Below are 12504 nucleotides of genomic sequence, written 5' to 3'. Positions count from 1 at the left end.
CAAACATAAACGATGGTGGGAAAGCAAAGTTGTTAGGTTAATTATTGGGGATGGAGGGAGTATTACAAACAGTAACCTAAAATACGTACATAAAGAAGATAGAATCGAGTGGCATTGTTTAATTGTGTGGATTGATTGTGTAGTAAGTTTGTAGAGAAGTGAGGCAAAGCAGAAATGTGGCAACTAGAAGAGCTATAGCAGCCCATTGGCTCCGAAAATTGGTATTGGTATTGGTATTGGTATTGGTATTGGTATTGGTATTGGTGAGGTCGGCCATCCATGTCTTGGCTTTGCTGTTGCAGTACTCATCAATCCTTGTCTCACCTCATAAAAAAGATAAAAGTGTTAATTGCGAATCCATAAGTATTGATGCTTTTAAACATTATCAATCCTTGTCTCACCACATAAAAAAGATAAAGTGTTAATTGCGAATCCATAAGTATTGATGCTTTTAAACATTCCAACCACTTCTTCATTGCTTGCCAACACGTCGTGTAATATGCCTTTCTCCCGCAGCACCTTTACATCATTAGTATTGTTGATCAACGTTTTCATGAAATTAAAGTAAGATGACACGCTAAATTTATTATACATGCCTGGCGACATCTCAAATGCAATAAGATTGGAGAAGACCACTATGTTATCCTCGCTGACGAGCAAGTTAGGAAGTTGGAGTTGAGCGTACAAGACAAAGGAGAAGAAGCTGATGTTCTTCAAACAATTTGAACTCCGCCGGAGATGAATACCCTTTGCTTTCAGATATGTCGCCAACATCGAGTATCACAAAACAATCTCCCCACTTTCTCATCAATCAATCAATCAATCACATCCTCTTACCATAGTGCGACGAAAGTGTGGCCACACTATTTGCCCACGAGACCGGCCGACTAGCAAGGATGGCTCCCGATCCCACCTGCGTACACAGCCTGATAGGGTTTGCGGCCCTACTCAGACCCGAATTCGTTTCATACATAGCCCTATAGCCTAACGGAGCAAGCTCAAACGAACTAGGCATCATACAACAATCTCAACATCAAAACAATCATGGCATGACATAACACTTTAAACCACTCTTATAGCTCCACAATTATATTTTTGAAACGTAAAAGAGTTTTAGCAAAGAAAGCCCACCTCGCTTGCTTATACAACACAATCACAACTTTAGTGCAACCCTCGTTCTTTGTGCCCACGCACGCACAACAATCTTTATCAACACCATAACAAAATCAGATTTCCCATCAATACATTTATCATGCATGCCCTATCGTTCCTTTCATCGTTCTCTCATACTGTCCATCCCAAACGTTCACCAACATAAACGAAACGAATGCCTTAGCATGCATCGACGTATAACACATAACCATATCATAGGATACGTTCCTTAATCACACATGTACCAGGTAAATAATTCAAAACTTGACAACAAGGGTTATTTCAACAAGACAGAAATCTGGCAAAACAGCGCAGCCGTTTTGTAAAAATCATTAAAATTCCATCCGATATCATTTGAAGCTGAAATTTGGTAACCACATAGTATACACATCAAAGTTCATCCAGTTAAAATTTCACACCAAAATCACATCTTTAGGTTGGTCAAATCAAAAACGAAACTCACTGGGCGAGAATACAAATTATGGCAGGACTGCGCAGTTCAATTGAAAAATTCGTTAAAAACTCATCTTTGGTCAAAAGAGGCTGAAATTTTGACACAACACAGAATACACCAAAAATTTCACTCAGTTAAAAATTCGTGCCAAAATAAGATCGTTTGGTCGGTAAAACACGAGTCTGAACCTACTGTCCGAACACCACAGTTTTCATGCCCAACATTTACAAACTAGGGTCTGTCTATCATTCATCCACACATACCTTTTCATACTTTCCACACATATTCATGCTTCAAAAACGACCTCACAACCATAATCTCATATTTACACATAGCATTCACCAATGAATCATCCACAAACTCACACACACACATACATACACGCACACACACATACTTTCTCATGCAAACATCCTTTCCAACCGATTAATTTTTAGATCTATGATTTCTACACTCACTATATGCATGAGGGGATCAAGAAACATGGATTCAATGGTAAGAATGAGAAAGATGATTAAAGCATACCTTTCTCTTGCAAAAACAATCGGTAGGGATGACGAATGATGCGATTCTTCGATGAATCTAGAATTTCCAACTCCACAATGATGCAAGAACAAGGAATTGGTGAAGGATTGGTGGAGAAGGAGAGGAAGAGAGAGAAAAACGTGTGGGAGGAGAGAAGAGGGAGGCGAAAATATGAGGGCTAGGGTTATGGTTCTTTTAATTTATAGTCTAGGATAAATCCCACAATTAAATAAAGCAATTAAAATTGTGGAAGAATAAAATAGAGGTCAATGAATAAATCCCACCATTAAATGGAAAATAGGCGTGTATAATGGGAAAAATCAAGGAAAAATACTTAAATCCTCAAATCAAATAGGAATAGGATTTAAATTTGGTAATTTCTTGTAGGAAAAGGCTCCCACAAAATAGGTAACAAATAAATTAATCCCACAAAGTAATTAATAGGCATAAGGGGCGAAAATAATGAGGTCTCAAAGAAGGAAAGAGTCAAATCCTAATTAAAATAGGATATGGAGAGATTTGGCAAGATATGGTAAGATCTAATTGGATTTTAATTCAAGGAAAGAGATAAACAAGACACCAATTAAATCTACAAAAATAATTCCTTCTCCTAATTAATAGGAGGTTTCGAAAATCTCAAGGGATGGCCAAGGGGTCGAAAATCATGTAGAATAGCATAGGGATACTTTGGTTGGATTTAATTTGGATAAATATCCCAAAGCAATTAATTAAATCCAAGAAAGAAAGTATTATTTCCAATAAATAGGAGGGCCGAAAATTTCAAATAAAATGGCTAAAATGATTATGCATTATCCCATTTAATTTAATTCACACATTGGAAAACATATCATATTATTCCACATAACTATCAACAATTAGTTTCACATCGTTAACTCAAACCCATAGAAAATCAAATTCCATAAAGGAAATTTCCATTCAACATCCACATTAATAGAAACAAAAGTCGCAAAATTTCGGGGTGCTACATATACTAACACATTATATTATTTATAATAAACCTACACTTAAAATTAAAATACATACCTAGAATAGATATTTTAAAACTTCAATAAGAATAGTTCAATTATTATTGTACAAGTACATATTTCTCCAGTAAATGCATACAATTCTATCACCTTTTTGAAAAATATAGTACTTCCCTTGTCCCATAATAGATATCACACTTTCCTTTTTAGTTTGTTCCACAAAATATGTCACATTTCATTTTCTGGAAAAAGTTCTCTCACATTAAAATAAATATACTATTTTCTCTCTCCACCTAACACACATAATATCTCCTAAAATCCCATGCCATTTTTCCAACTATGTCTCCTAAAATCACGTGCCATTTTTCTAACCATATCTCCTAAAATCTCGTGCCATTTTCCAACTATGTCTCTTAAAATCTTGTGTCATTTTTCAACTATATCTCTTAAAATCTCATGCAATTTTCCAACTATGCCATCTATTATGGGACGGAGGAAGTACTATATATAACAAATTTGTAAATAACAACAAATTGAACTAAATGAGAAAAATAGATAGAATGTGGTATTTCGCAAGTCTTTGTATTTTGCCATTTCATCTCTCTCAAATGCCGAATATGTACAGCCTTTCCCAACATATGTTTTTCGGGAGATTTTTCTAAGTTTGGGAATGCTGAGATACCATATAACCCGCGTTGTTCATACGAAGCCTTACAATGGCTTTCTCGGAGAGAATAATTCGTAATGAATCTCGATGAAAATTCATGTTCTACTTTTGTTTCCAGTTAATTTAACTTTTGATTTTTCTTGCAGTTCTCACGGTCGCGGAGAAATTCGAACAACATGTTCGTGTTGGTATCAAGAGTGATGCGCACATCCGGCGATTGGTTTTAACGAAAACTATGGAGGAGAGGTTGCAAATTCTGAGCGAGATTGCAACGGTAGGCAAGATGCTCATCCAGATTGCAGCGGACTAGCGTCATTTCTCGTCAGGGTCCTGGAGAATGTGAGGGTCATTGCCGGAGAAGGGTCGTTGGAGTTGGCTGAACTGGGCACTCAGTTGTCTGCCGCAAATGTTGAGGCAGCAAACAATGAGGCAAAACTGGAGCGAAAGGTATCCGACATCTCCTCTGAAAGGAAAAACTCCCATATTCGTTATATGAGTGTTCTTGCAGTAGCTTTTTTGTTCCTCGTTGTTATAAAGATCTGATCATCTGAGGCCACAGACAATGAGGGAAAACCGGAGAAAAAGATATCCGTCATCTCCTCTGAAAGGAAAAACTCCCATATAGGTTATATGGCTGTTCTTACAGTAGGTTTTTTGTTCCTCATTGTTAAAAAGATCTTTTCATTTGGGTTTCGGGAAGCTTTTTTGGATTTCTTAGAAAATTTTGCTCCTACTCTTTACTCCGGATCTTTGCACTATGTCGAAATGTTACCTTGACTTTATTAATACTCATCGTATAAGACACAACCGGTGAAAGTTGACGTCAAAAATGGGTTGAAAAAATTAACGTAATATGAGTCATATTTTTATGTATTAGTTTAATGGTAAAATGTTACTTTGACTTTATTAATACTCATCGTATAAAACACAATCGGTGAAAGTTGACGTCAAAAGTTAGTTGAAAAATTAACGGAATGAGTCTTATTTTTATGCATTAGTTTTATCGTAAAATGTTACTTTGACTGTATTAATACTTATAAGACACAACCGATGAAAGTTGATGTCATTGAAACTTTAAAAGTAATTTTATTTGTAAGGAGTTTCATTATGAAAAGATATTAGTAGTATTTACATGTTTGTAAGGAGTTTCATTTTACTAAGTTGAGTAATGGATGTATACATTTTACTAAGTTGAGTAATGGATGTATACAATTTAACTCGGTCTTTATTCATATCAATTTTAGGCAGCCCTTGAACGATACATTTCTCACGTAGAAGCTTTAATCCATTGGTGTTGAGATTCCCATATCGTAGATGCCATAGCTTCGACGCCTCTTGTGTGCCAGAAACAAGAGCGTATTTCTCCACATTTGACATTCACAGCGGAAACATTCTATTCTCCATCATGCAAACCTTTGCAATGATTTGCCCAGATTTCTTTTCTTTGATGACATAAACGATCATCAAACTCAACCATATATCCAGTAGATATCAATTGCCCAACACTCAATAAATTATGTGCGAAGTTTGGAATAAAATAGACATCATAAATGAGTTTGGTGTTACCATGGCCATCCTTCACTGCAAAAGTACCTTTCCCCTCAACTTGAATAGATTTGTCATCACCTAGCCTGACTTGAATCTTGCGAGATTCATCTAGCTCTTTGAACATCTCCTTGTTGGAACATATGTGATTTGAGCAACCACTATCCACGAACCACACATCATTCGGCACATCCACGACGTCTGCAACCGCCATGAATAACTTGTTATCATTCGTCTCTTTTTGGACGTAATTTGCTTGTTTTTCCTTGGACCAGCAATCTGCTTTCACGTGCTCGTATTTGCCGCAATTATAACACTGAATATGGCTCTTGTCGCCTTGCTGTCCGCCAAAAGATTGCTTTGCATCAGATCGACCGCCACGACCTCGACCTTGGCCACGCCCGTGACCTCGGAAACCTCCTCTGCCTCGTCCTCTTGCTGTAGAGAAATCCTTCTGATTGGAGGATTCACCTTTCACTTGAAAAGCTTTTTCATCAGACTTTTCAAACGATCGGTTAATCCTTGACTCATGAGCTTGCAGAGATCCCATCAGTTCTTCAAATGAAAAAATCGATAGGTCCTTTGATTCTTCAATTGCAGCTACAACATGATCAAACTTTGGAGTAAAGCTTCTGAGCACCTTCTCAACGATGGTCTGGTACGTGATCTTATCTCCGCAAGATCGCATTTGACTGACTGTTGCCATTGCCCTCGATAAAAAATCAGCCACAGATTCTCCATTCTTCATGATCAGCGTTTCAAAGTCACGTCGAAGTGATTGCAATCTCACAACGATGACTTTTGAATCTCCTTTGAATTCTTTCTGCAAGGTTGACCAGGCTTGCTTCGAGGTGGTCACCGTTGCAATTCTGGAGAAGAAGCTGTCGTGCACCGCTTGCTGGATGATCGCCAACGCCTTCGAGTGTTTCTTCTTGGTCTCCCGCAATCTGTTCGCCTCGTCGGGATCTGCATATCCCTGCTCTACGAAGTCTCATAGATCTTGAGACTTCAGTAGTGTCTGCATCCGGATACTCCAGTATTCGTAGCCTTCTCCTTTGAACACTGGTATGAGTGGTTGTGTAGCACTCATTGAACTCCCGTTGCTAGCCATCGTAACAGAACCTGGCTCTGATACCACAAATGTTGGAACTAAAGAGCAGAGAACACAAAAGAAAGAAATATTTGTATGCAAACGTATATCAGAAGATGGCTCAAGGTGACTTATTTATTCCATTGAAATGAGGTGCTATTTATAAGCTCTCTAAGAACACAACGTGCAAAATATCTTAACTGAAAATAGCTAACAATAAGGAACACTATCTAACCAAATACTAGCTAAGAAATAGGAATGCTAAAAACTAACAAAGACTAAGTCACGATAAGCTTGAGTTGTCAATTATGAGTCAGCAAACTTCATTCAACAAAAATTAGGCAATATGATCATTCGCCCAGCCAACTGAGTGAGCACATAGTCATATGCAACCCTTTTCTAGGCCAATTCAAGGTTCTCCCACATCTTATTACAACCTCTTTGTGTAGAATATCCCCTGCTCAGTTGCAGTTGGTTTCGATGAAGATTACAAAGTAGTGCAGCTATCGTTTTGCAATATGCACGACTGTCTCCACGCCTATGTGTACTCAATAAGAACAGATTCGTGGAGGGACTTGGCCTTTGAGTATGATCTAGGATTGGTTAGGCCTATAAAATCAAGGTGCCTGGATGGCCACTTTGCTCACTGGAGAGTGATGCGTTTGGTGGAAGAAAGTGAATTTGAATCGGAGATACTAAGCTTGGATATGAAGAATGAAGTGTTTAAGAAAATTATGTTGCCCGCGGATAAATTTCATTTTTCGGATAGTACGATTTGGGAAAAAGATGAGCACTTGTTTTGGCTCTTTGATTTCCGGCCTAGTTTACTTCTTGATAAATTAGTGTATATTTATGAGTTGAGATATGAGGGAAGCGAATTGAGTTGAAAGTGTATTATGATCGTAGATGTGCCCGACACTAAGATTGGGATAATTTCTCGATGGAGGACTAGTTTTGTTGTTATCGAGATTGAGTGGTACACATTTGTGTATGATTATCATGCAAATAAATTCGTCTACTATCATAAGCTAATTGGCGGCTCTTTGTTTCGCTTGAAAAAGAGAATTGATAATTAGTCTTGTTATTTTACATTATTAGGCTTTGATTTCAATTCAAGCATTATTTTTAAATTTTCAATGATATTTTCTTTTATGTTCATATGGAATGCTGTGATATAGCATAGATTTTAATTCAAGCATTTTTTAAAACTTTCAATTATATCTTCTTTTATGTTCATATGAAATGCTAAGGTATACTATAGAAAACACACTACACCGACTCTCTTGTAGAAACAAAATGCTGAGGTATTATGAGGGTTTATTATAAGTTCACAAGTCAAAAGAATACAGCGCCAAAGGATGTGAATATATAATAAATTAATCACTCTTGCAACTTGCAATCGTACCAACATTTTCCTTTTAAACTTCCTGTTTATCCAAATAACAAAACATCATTACATCAACACTCCAATACTATACCGAAATCAAAAAAATGTAGAAAGAGAACATGATAGGACCCTTACTTCGGCCCTGATTAATTCAAATAACTCATGATGTTTATAGCTATATACATGTATAATTGACATGCCATCCTCATAATGGAATACTATAGTATAAATATTATTATTATTATTATTTAGGAAAATCATATTCATTAATTTTGAGAAATGTGGGGGATGAGTCGAATAGGAAGACCCTTAGCCGGAATCGGCATTGGATCAACCACAATTTTCTCATCAGGAATCATTTTCTCCCACTTGAATCTCTTGACAAGGTGGTGCATGAACACTAGGATTTCCAATCGGGCATACTCCTTCCCGGGGCACATCCTCGGCCCACCCCCAAACGGCACGAATGTGTATGGGGCGGGGCCCGATCCTTCGAACCTCGACGGGTCGAACTTCTCAGGCTCTGGGAAGAAGTCTGAGTTTTTGTGCGTTGAGTTTGCACTCCAGTATAACTGCAATAGTTCACGTATACAAATTAAACAAATGAATTGTAATGAAATGATTAATTAATCATATTTAATGTTTCAATTTTCAATGTATTCTTACATAAAAATGTTTCCACTTAATTGAAGTGGTTATTTTTTTTAGATTAATCATATTTTGTGCTCTTTTTATAATATCACAAAACATGATTAAATGCCACTATAAGCTTTCAAATTAGGGTTTGGATCCCGATATTCTCCCAGTCTCTTGCGACAGTCCGGCACAAGTTTTTACTCCCTCCATCCCAGTCACACTTTTCCATTTCGGTTCGTCCCCAATTAAGAGTCGCACTTCATTTTTACCATAAATGGTAATTAGGTCTCACATTCGACTAACTCACTTCACTCACATTTTATCATAAAACCAATGTAAAAAAGTGGGTCTCACATTTCACTACCTTTTTCTTTACATTTCTTAAAACCTGTGTCCGGTCAAAGTATGACTCTTAATCGGGGACGGATGGAGTATTATCTAACGTCCAAAGTGTTGTGTCACGAAATTACCTTCCAGCCCTTGGGAATGGAGAAACCATTGAACGTGAAATCCGCAAGCGCCTCCCTGAACGCGCCCTGAAGAGGCGGCGCCAGTCTTAGCACCTCACACGCAACGTTCCACGAGTACTTCATCTTCTGTAAATCCTCCCAATTCAACAACTCCCCCTCCTTCTTCGTCTTCGCAATCTCCATTTGCTCTGCAAATAAAAAAAACCCCAATAATCCACCTAAAAATCCACCAACAATTTCTTTTTTTTTACACAAAAACACGATTTCCGTACCTCGGTACACGCCCTCATAAACCTCGGGAAGCTCGGCCAGGTACTTCACGACGAAAGTACAAGCCGAGCTAGCGGTGTCGTGGCCGCCAATGAGCAAGCCGAGAATCTTATTCGCAATATCGGCCTCGTGCATGAATTTCCCATCCTCATTGCTAGTAGTCAGCATATGCGACAAAATATCCTGCGTTGGCGACGCTTTTCCGTCGCTAAGGTCCGTCTTCCTCTGCTTTATAATACCAACGAGCTCCTTTCTTATATAAGCGGACGCCTTGATCCCCTTATTGAAAGGCGTCCCGGGCAGATCGATCGGGATCGAGATCAGCCCGGACGCTAATAAATTAAACGGCTCCGCGAACCTCTCCACCTGCGCGGGGTCTTCAATAGAGAGAAAAAGGCGGCAGGCGAGCCAGAACGTGTAGTTTTTGGATAAAGGGAAAACGACGACGTTTTGGCGATTCTCCCATCCGTCGGCGAAGTGGCGGCGGGCGACTTGGTCCATGATTCCGACGTAGCGGTGGAGGGCTTCCGGCTTGAAGAAGGTGGGGAGCATTCGGCGCATTTTGATGGCTTCCTCTTTCGAGGAGGTTTGGTTTGAGGTGTTGTCGTTGGGGAAGATCTTGTCGACGGAGGAGGGCCACCAGGCTTGGACGAGCTTGTTCTCATTGGAGAAGAGGAACTTGTTGCCGGAGGGGCCGCAGAGGACGGCGGCGGGGGCGCCGAGGAGGTGGGTGCGGAAGACGAGGGAGGAGTAGCGGGCCACGCGGTCGAAGATGAACTTCTCCGGGTGGCCCTTCCAGCCGGTGGAGAGGAACTCGAGGCTCTCGCCGAGGAAGGGCCAGCCGGTCTTGCCCGGGGGGAGGGAGGGAGAGGAGGGTTTGGACTTGTAGAAGAGGAGGTGGAGGGCGAGGACGACGGCGGAGACGAAGAGGCAGAGGAGGGAGGCGTAGTAGAGCTCCATGTTTTTTGTTGTGTGTTCAAATTAATGGTTTGGGGGTTTGGGGTGGTATTTATAGGGAGAGGGTGATATGTGGTTTGTGGTGATTGGGTGAGTTGTGTTCCAACTCAAAGTCAAAATAAAACTTTTAACAAATGAGCAAATCATTAAAAAAGTACTATAAACCTTTATTTTGTCTTTAAAAAATTACTCCCTCCTCTCACTAATAATAGACATAGTTAGACCGGCGTCAATTTTAAAAAATGTAATATAAAATGGATGGAAAATGGTCGATGCTACTGCTATATATTTTTAATAAAATTTGAAGGGGATAAAATTAACAGAATAAGGGATATATTACAAAAGGTAGTAAATAGTAATACGGGCTATTAGAAGTTCCGGTTTACTATTTAATTAGTCCGTTCGTAATTAGAAATCTCAGCTCACTTTTATTATAAATGGTAGGTAGACCTCATATTTCACTATCTTTTTTCATTTAAATGGGATTCCTTATGATAGGCGGATGGAGTACTTAAAATAATTGAGACGATCAATGATGGAACGAGGGAGTAATTTAAAAGGTTATAAAATTTAGCATTATTTATAAGAGTAAAAAGTCAAAATTGGTCCTGAACATATGTCTATTTTACGATTTTTGTCATATATTTTATCTTTTGAATTTTTGCATCCCGATTTTTGACCAAATTAAGTTGTTAATTACGATTTTTTATTGTTTTGAAATTGGAATCTTATATTCTAAATTATTTTATTCTAAATATATGAAATGAAGGGTTCCATCCCAAGCGCCACCTGACCTCTCGCCTTGGGCAGAGCAGCACCGGCGGCAGAGCTTCGAGGATGAGGCCGACGCGGCACCGGAGGTGTTTGATCCTTTGCGGGCTAAGCTGCGCACCCTTGAATTGATTCACCAGTTTCATGCTTGAAAAATTCTCTCTTTTTCCATTTTATTTATTCTAATCGTCTTGTGCAATTCAATTCGATTACTCCACCTCTGTAAATCGAAGTTCTCTGACCAAATGTATTGACAATTTTTTTGGAATCAGCGGCCACGACAGCTTTATTGGTGTTGCTGTTTTTGTCAATGCTGACGTCGAGAGACAACCCATTAGCTGCGGCGGCGGGGGAGTGAGAGTGGGCGCCAACTCGGTGGCGGACTCAACCGGAGACTGATTCTTCGCGGCGAAGGGCGAGTCGTCGACGTTGGAGGCCGAGTTGGCGGAGAAAGCCTGGAACCCAATAATGCTCTTCAGATCTTGCTGCTCGACTCCGTCGAAGTAGGTGGCGCCGTGGTGGTGGACGTAGATGTGGGTCAGGGAGGAATCTTGAGTTTCCGTCAAGTCGCCGGCGGCGGCGAAGGAATCCTCTCTAAATTCAATTCAATTCAATTCAATTCAATTCAATTCAATCGTCGAGTCACTAGGTGTCACTTGTGCAATTCAATCCAATTCTCTTTGTGCCGGGACTAAACGGGGGATAATCCCAAATCGCGTTTAAATTCATTTCATATATTTAGAATATAAGGTTTCAATTTTAAAATAATAAAAAATTATTATTAATAGCTTAATTTGGTCAAAATCAGAATTAAACCCGTTGACCGTTAAAAAAGTAACGGAATAGTTAGTGTAGGACCAATTGTGATCCAAATTGAAATGTTTAGGATGTAAAAATTCAAAAGATAAAATATATGACCAAAATTGTAAAATTGACATATGTTCAGGACCAATTTTGGCCTTTACTTTATTTATAATCATCTCGCTTCGGAATATTCACTACATCGTGATAGATATTGTCGATGTGGCGCATATGCTTTTTAATAAATGATGTCGCTAAAAAGTGTTTAGAGTATTATTAAATTGATAGAGCATTCTAAATATTAAGATTTAGGTTGAGATATAAACTCAAATTTCAGTTTACATTCAAGTTTCTTGGAAAAATTACAGACAATATTAAACTTTATCTTAGAACCTAAAATGTACTGTAATTAAACATCAGAAACCCACTTAATCTAAGATATTTATGGACCCCTAGCTCCACTTCAAATATGTGTCACATGCAATATATTTTTTAAAGCTTATGTATTTTCTTTGCACACTATACTTTACGCGTATGAAGGGAAGTATTATATTTTAATTTGCTTTTGGGAGTGTGAAAAACATTAAAGAAGGTTTGAATGAGTCCAAGTTTAGTGTTATTATTGTACTATATGTAAAGGCAACAATTATTGTTGCAGATTAATGGGGTGGCAATTGCAGTACTTTGGTAGACTTGGTCATCAAAGGATGGTATGAATGAAATAAAAATAGCTTAAAACAGTCTGTCTAAATAGTTATATAGAATAATTGGTTCAAATTTTTAAAAATTTGTT

At 38.6% G+C, this 12504-nt stretch overlaps 2 protein-coding genes and 1 long non-coding RNA gene across 4 annotated transcripts; 1 reads left to right on the top strand and 2 right to left on the bottom strand.

Annotated features, from left to right (window-relative positions):
- Positions 1 to 13: 13 nt before the first annotated feature.
- LOC121787316 lies at positions 14 to 891 on the bottom strand. Of its 2 annotated transcripts, none has more exons than XR_006047336.1 (2): positions 402 to 891; positions 14 to 319 (listed from the first exon to the last, which is right to left on the bottom strand). XR_006047336.1 is itself a non-coding variant. In XM_042186012.1 (2 exons), the coding sequence occupies exons 1-2, from the start codon at positions 772 to 774 to the stop codon at positions 119 to 121; spliced, it is 579 nt and encodes a 192-aa protein (XP_042041946.1). In that variant the 5' UTR covers positions 775 to 891; the 3' UTR covers positions 14 to 118. The 2 variants fall into 2 exon arrangements, 1 of the variants encoding a protein (XP_042041946.1); XM_042186012.1 differs by having other exon boundaries at positions 14 to 324.
- A 6921-nt stretch (positions 892 to 7812) lies between these two features.
- On the bottom strand, positions 7813 to 10144 carry LOC121785950 (beta-amyrin 28-monooxygenase-like). The gene is made up of 3 exons (XM_042184443.1): positions 9185 to 10144; positions 8913 to 9100; positions 7813 to 8378 (listed from the first exon to the last, which is right to left on the bottom strand). Exons 1-3 carry the CDS (start codon positions 10140 to 10142, stop codon positions 8073 to 8075), a joined length of 1452 nt encoding a protein of 483 aa, XP_042040377.1. The 5' UTR covers positions 10143 to 10144; the 3' UTR covers positions 7813 to 8072.
- Positions 10145 to 10917: 773 nt separating this feature from the next.
- On the top strand, positions 10918 to 11591 carry LOC121786504. The gene is made up of 2 exons (XR_006047209.1): positions 10918 to 10999; positions 11183 to 11591. It is a non-coding gene; the product is annotated as an uncharacterized LOC121786504 (long non-coding RNA).
- Positions 11592 to 12504: the final 913 nt, after the last annotated feature.

The sequence above is a fragment of the Salvia splendens genome, chromosome 22, assembly GCF_004379255.2.
Source record: "Salvia splendens isolate huo1 chromosome 22, SspV2, whole genome shotgun sequence".
Lineage (NCBI taxonomy): Eukaryota > Viridiplantae > Streptophyta > Magnoliopsida > Lamiales > Lamiaceae > Salvia > Salvia splendens.
This window is presented reverse-complemented; position numbering and strand designations above follow the sequence as displayed.

Coding starts and splice junctions, on each gene's coding strand:
- LOC121785950 (XM_042184443.1), bottom strand. CDS start 10,142: ATGGAGCTCTACTACGCCTCCCTCCTCTGCCTCTTCGTCTCCGCCGTC. Junction 9,101..9,184: donor TTATGAGGGCGTGTACCGAG/GTACGGAAATCG, acceptor TTTTATTTGCAG/AGCAAATGGAGATTGCGAAG. Junction 8,379..8,912: donor CCATTCCCAAGGGCTGGAAG/GTAATTTCGTGA, acceptor GAACTATTGCAG/TTATACTGGAGTGCAAACTC.
- LOC121787316 (XM_042186012.1), bottom strand. CDS start 774: ATGTTGGCGACATATCTGAAAGCAAAGGGTATTCATCTCCGGCGGAGT. Junction 325..401: donor CACTTTATCTTTTTTATGTG/GTGAGACAAGGA, acceptor CTTTTTTATGAG/GTGAGACAAGGATTGATGAG.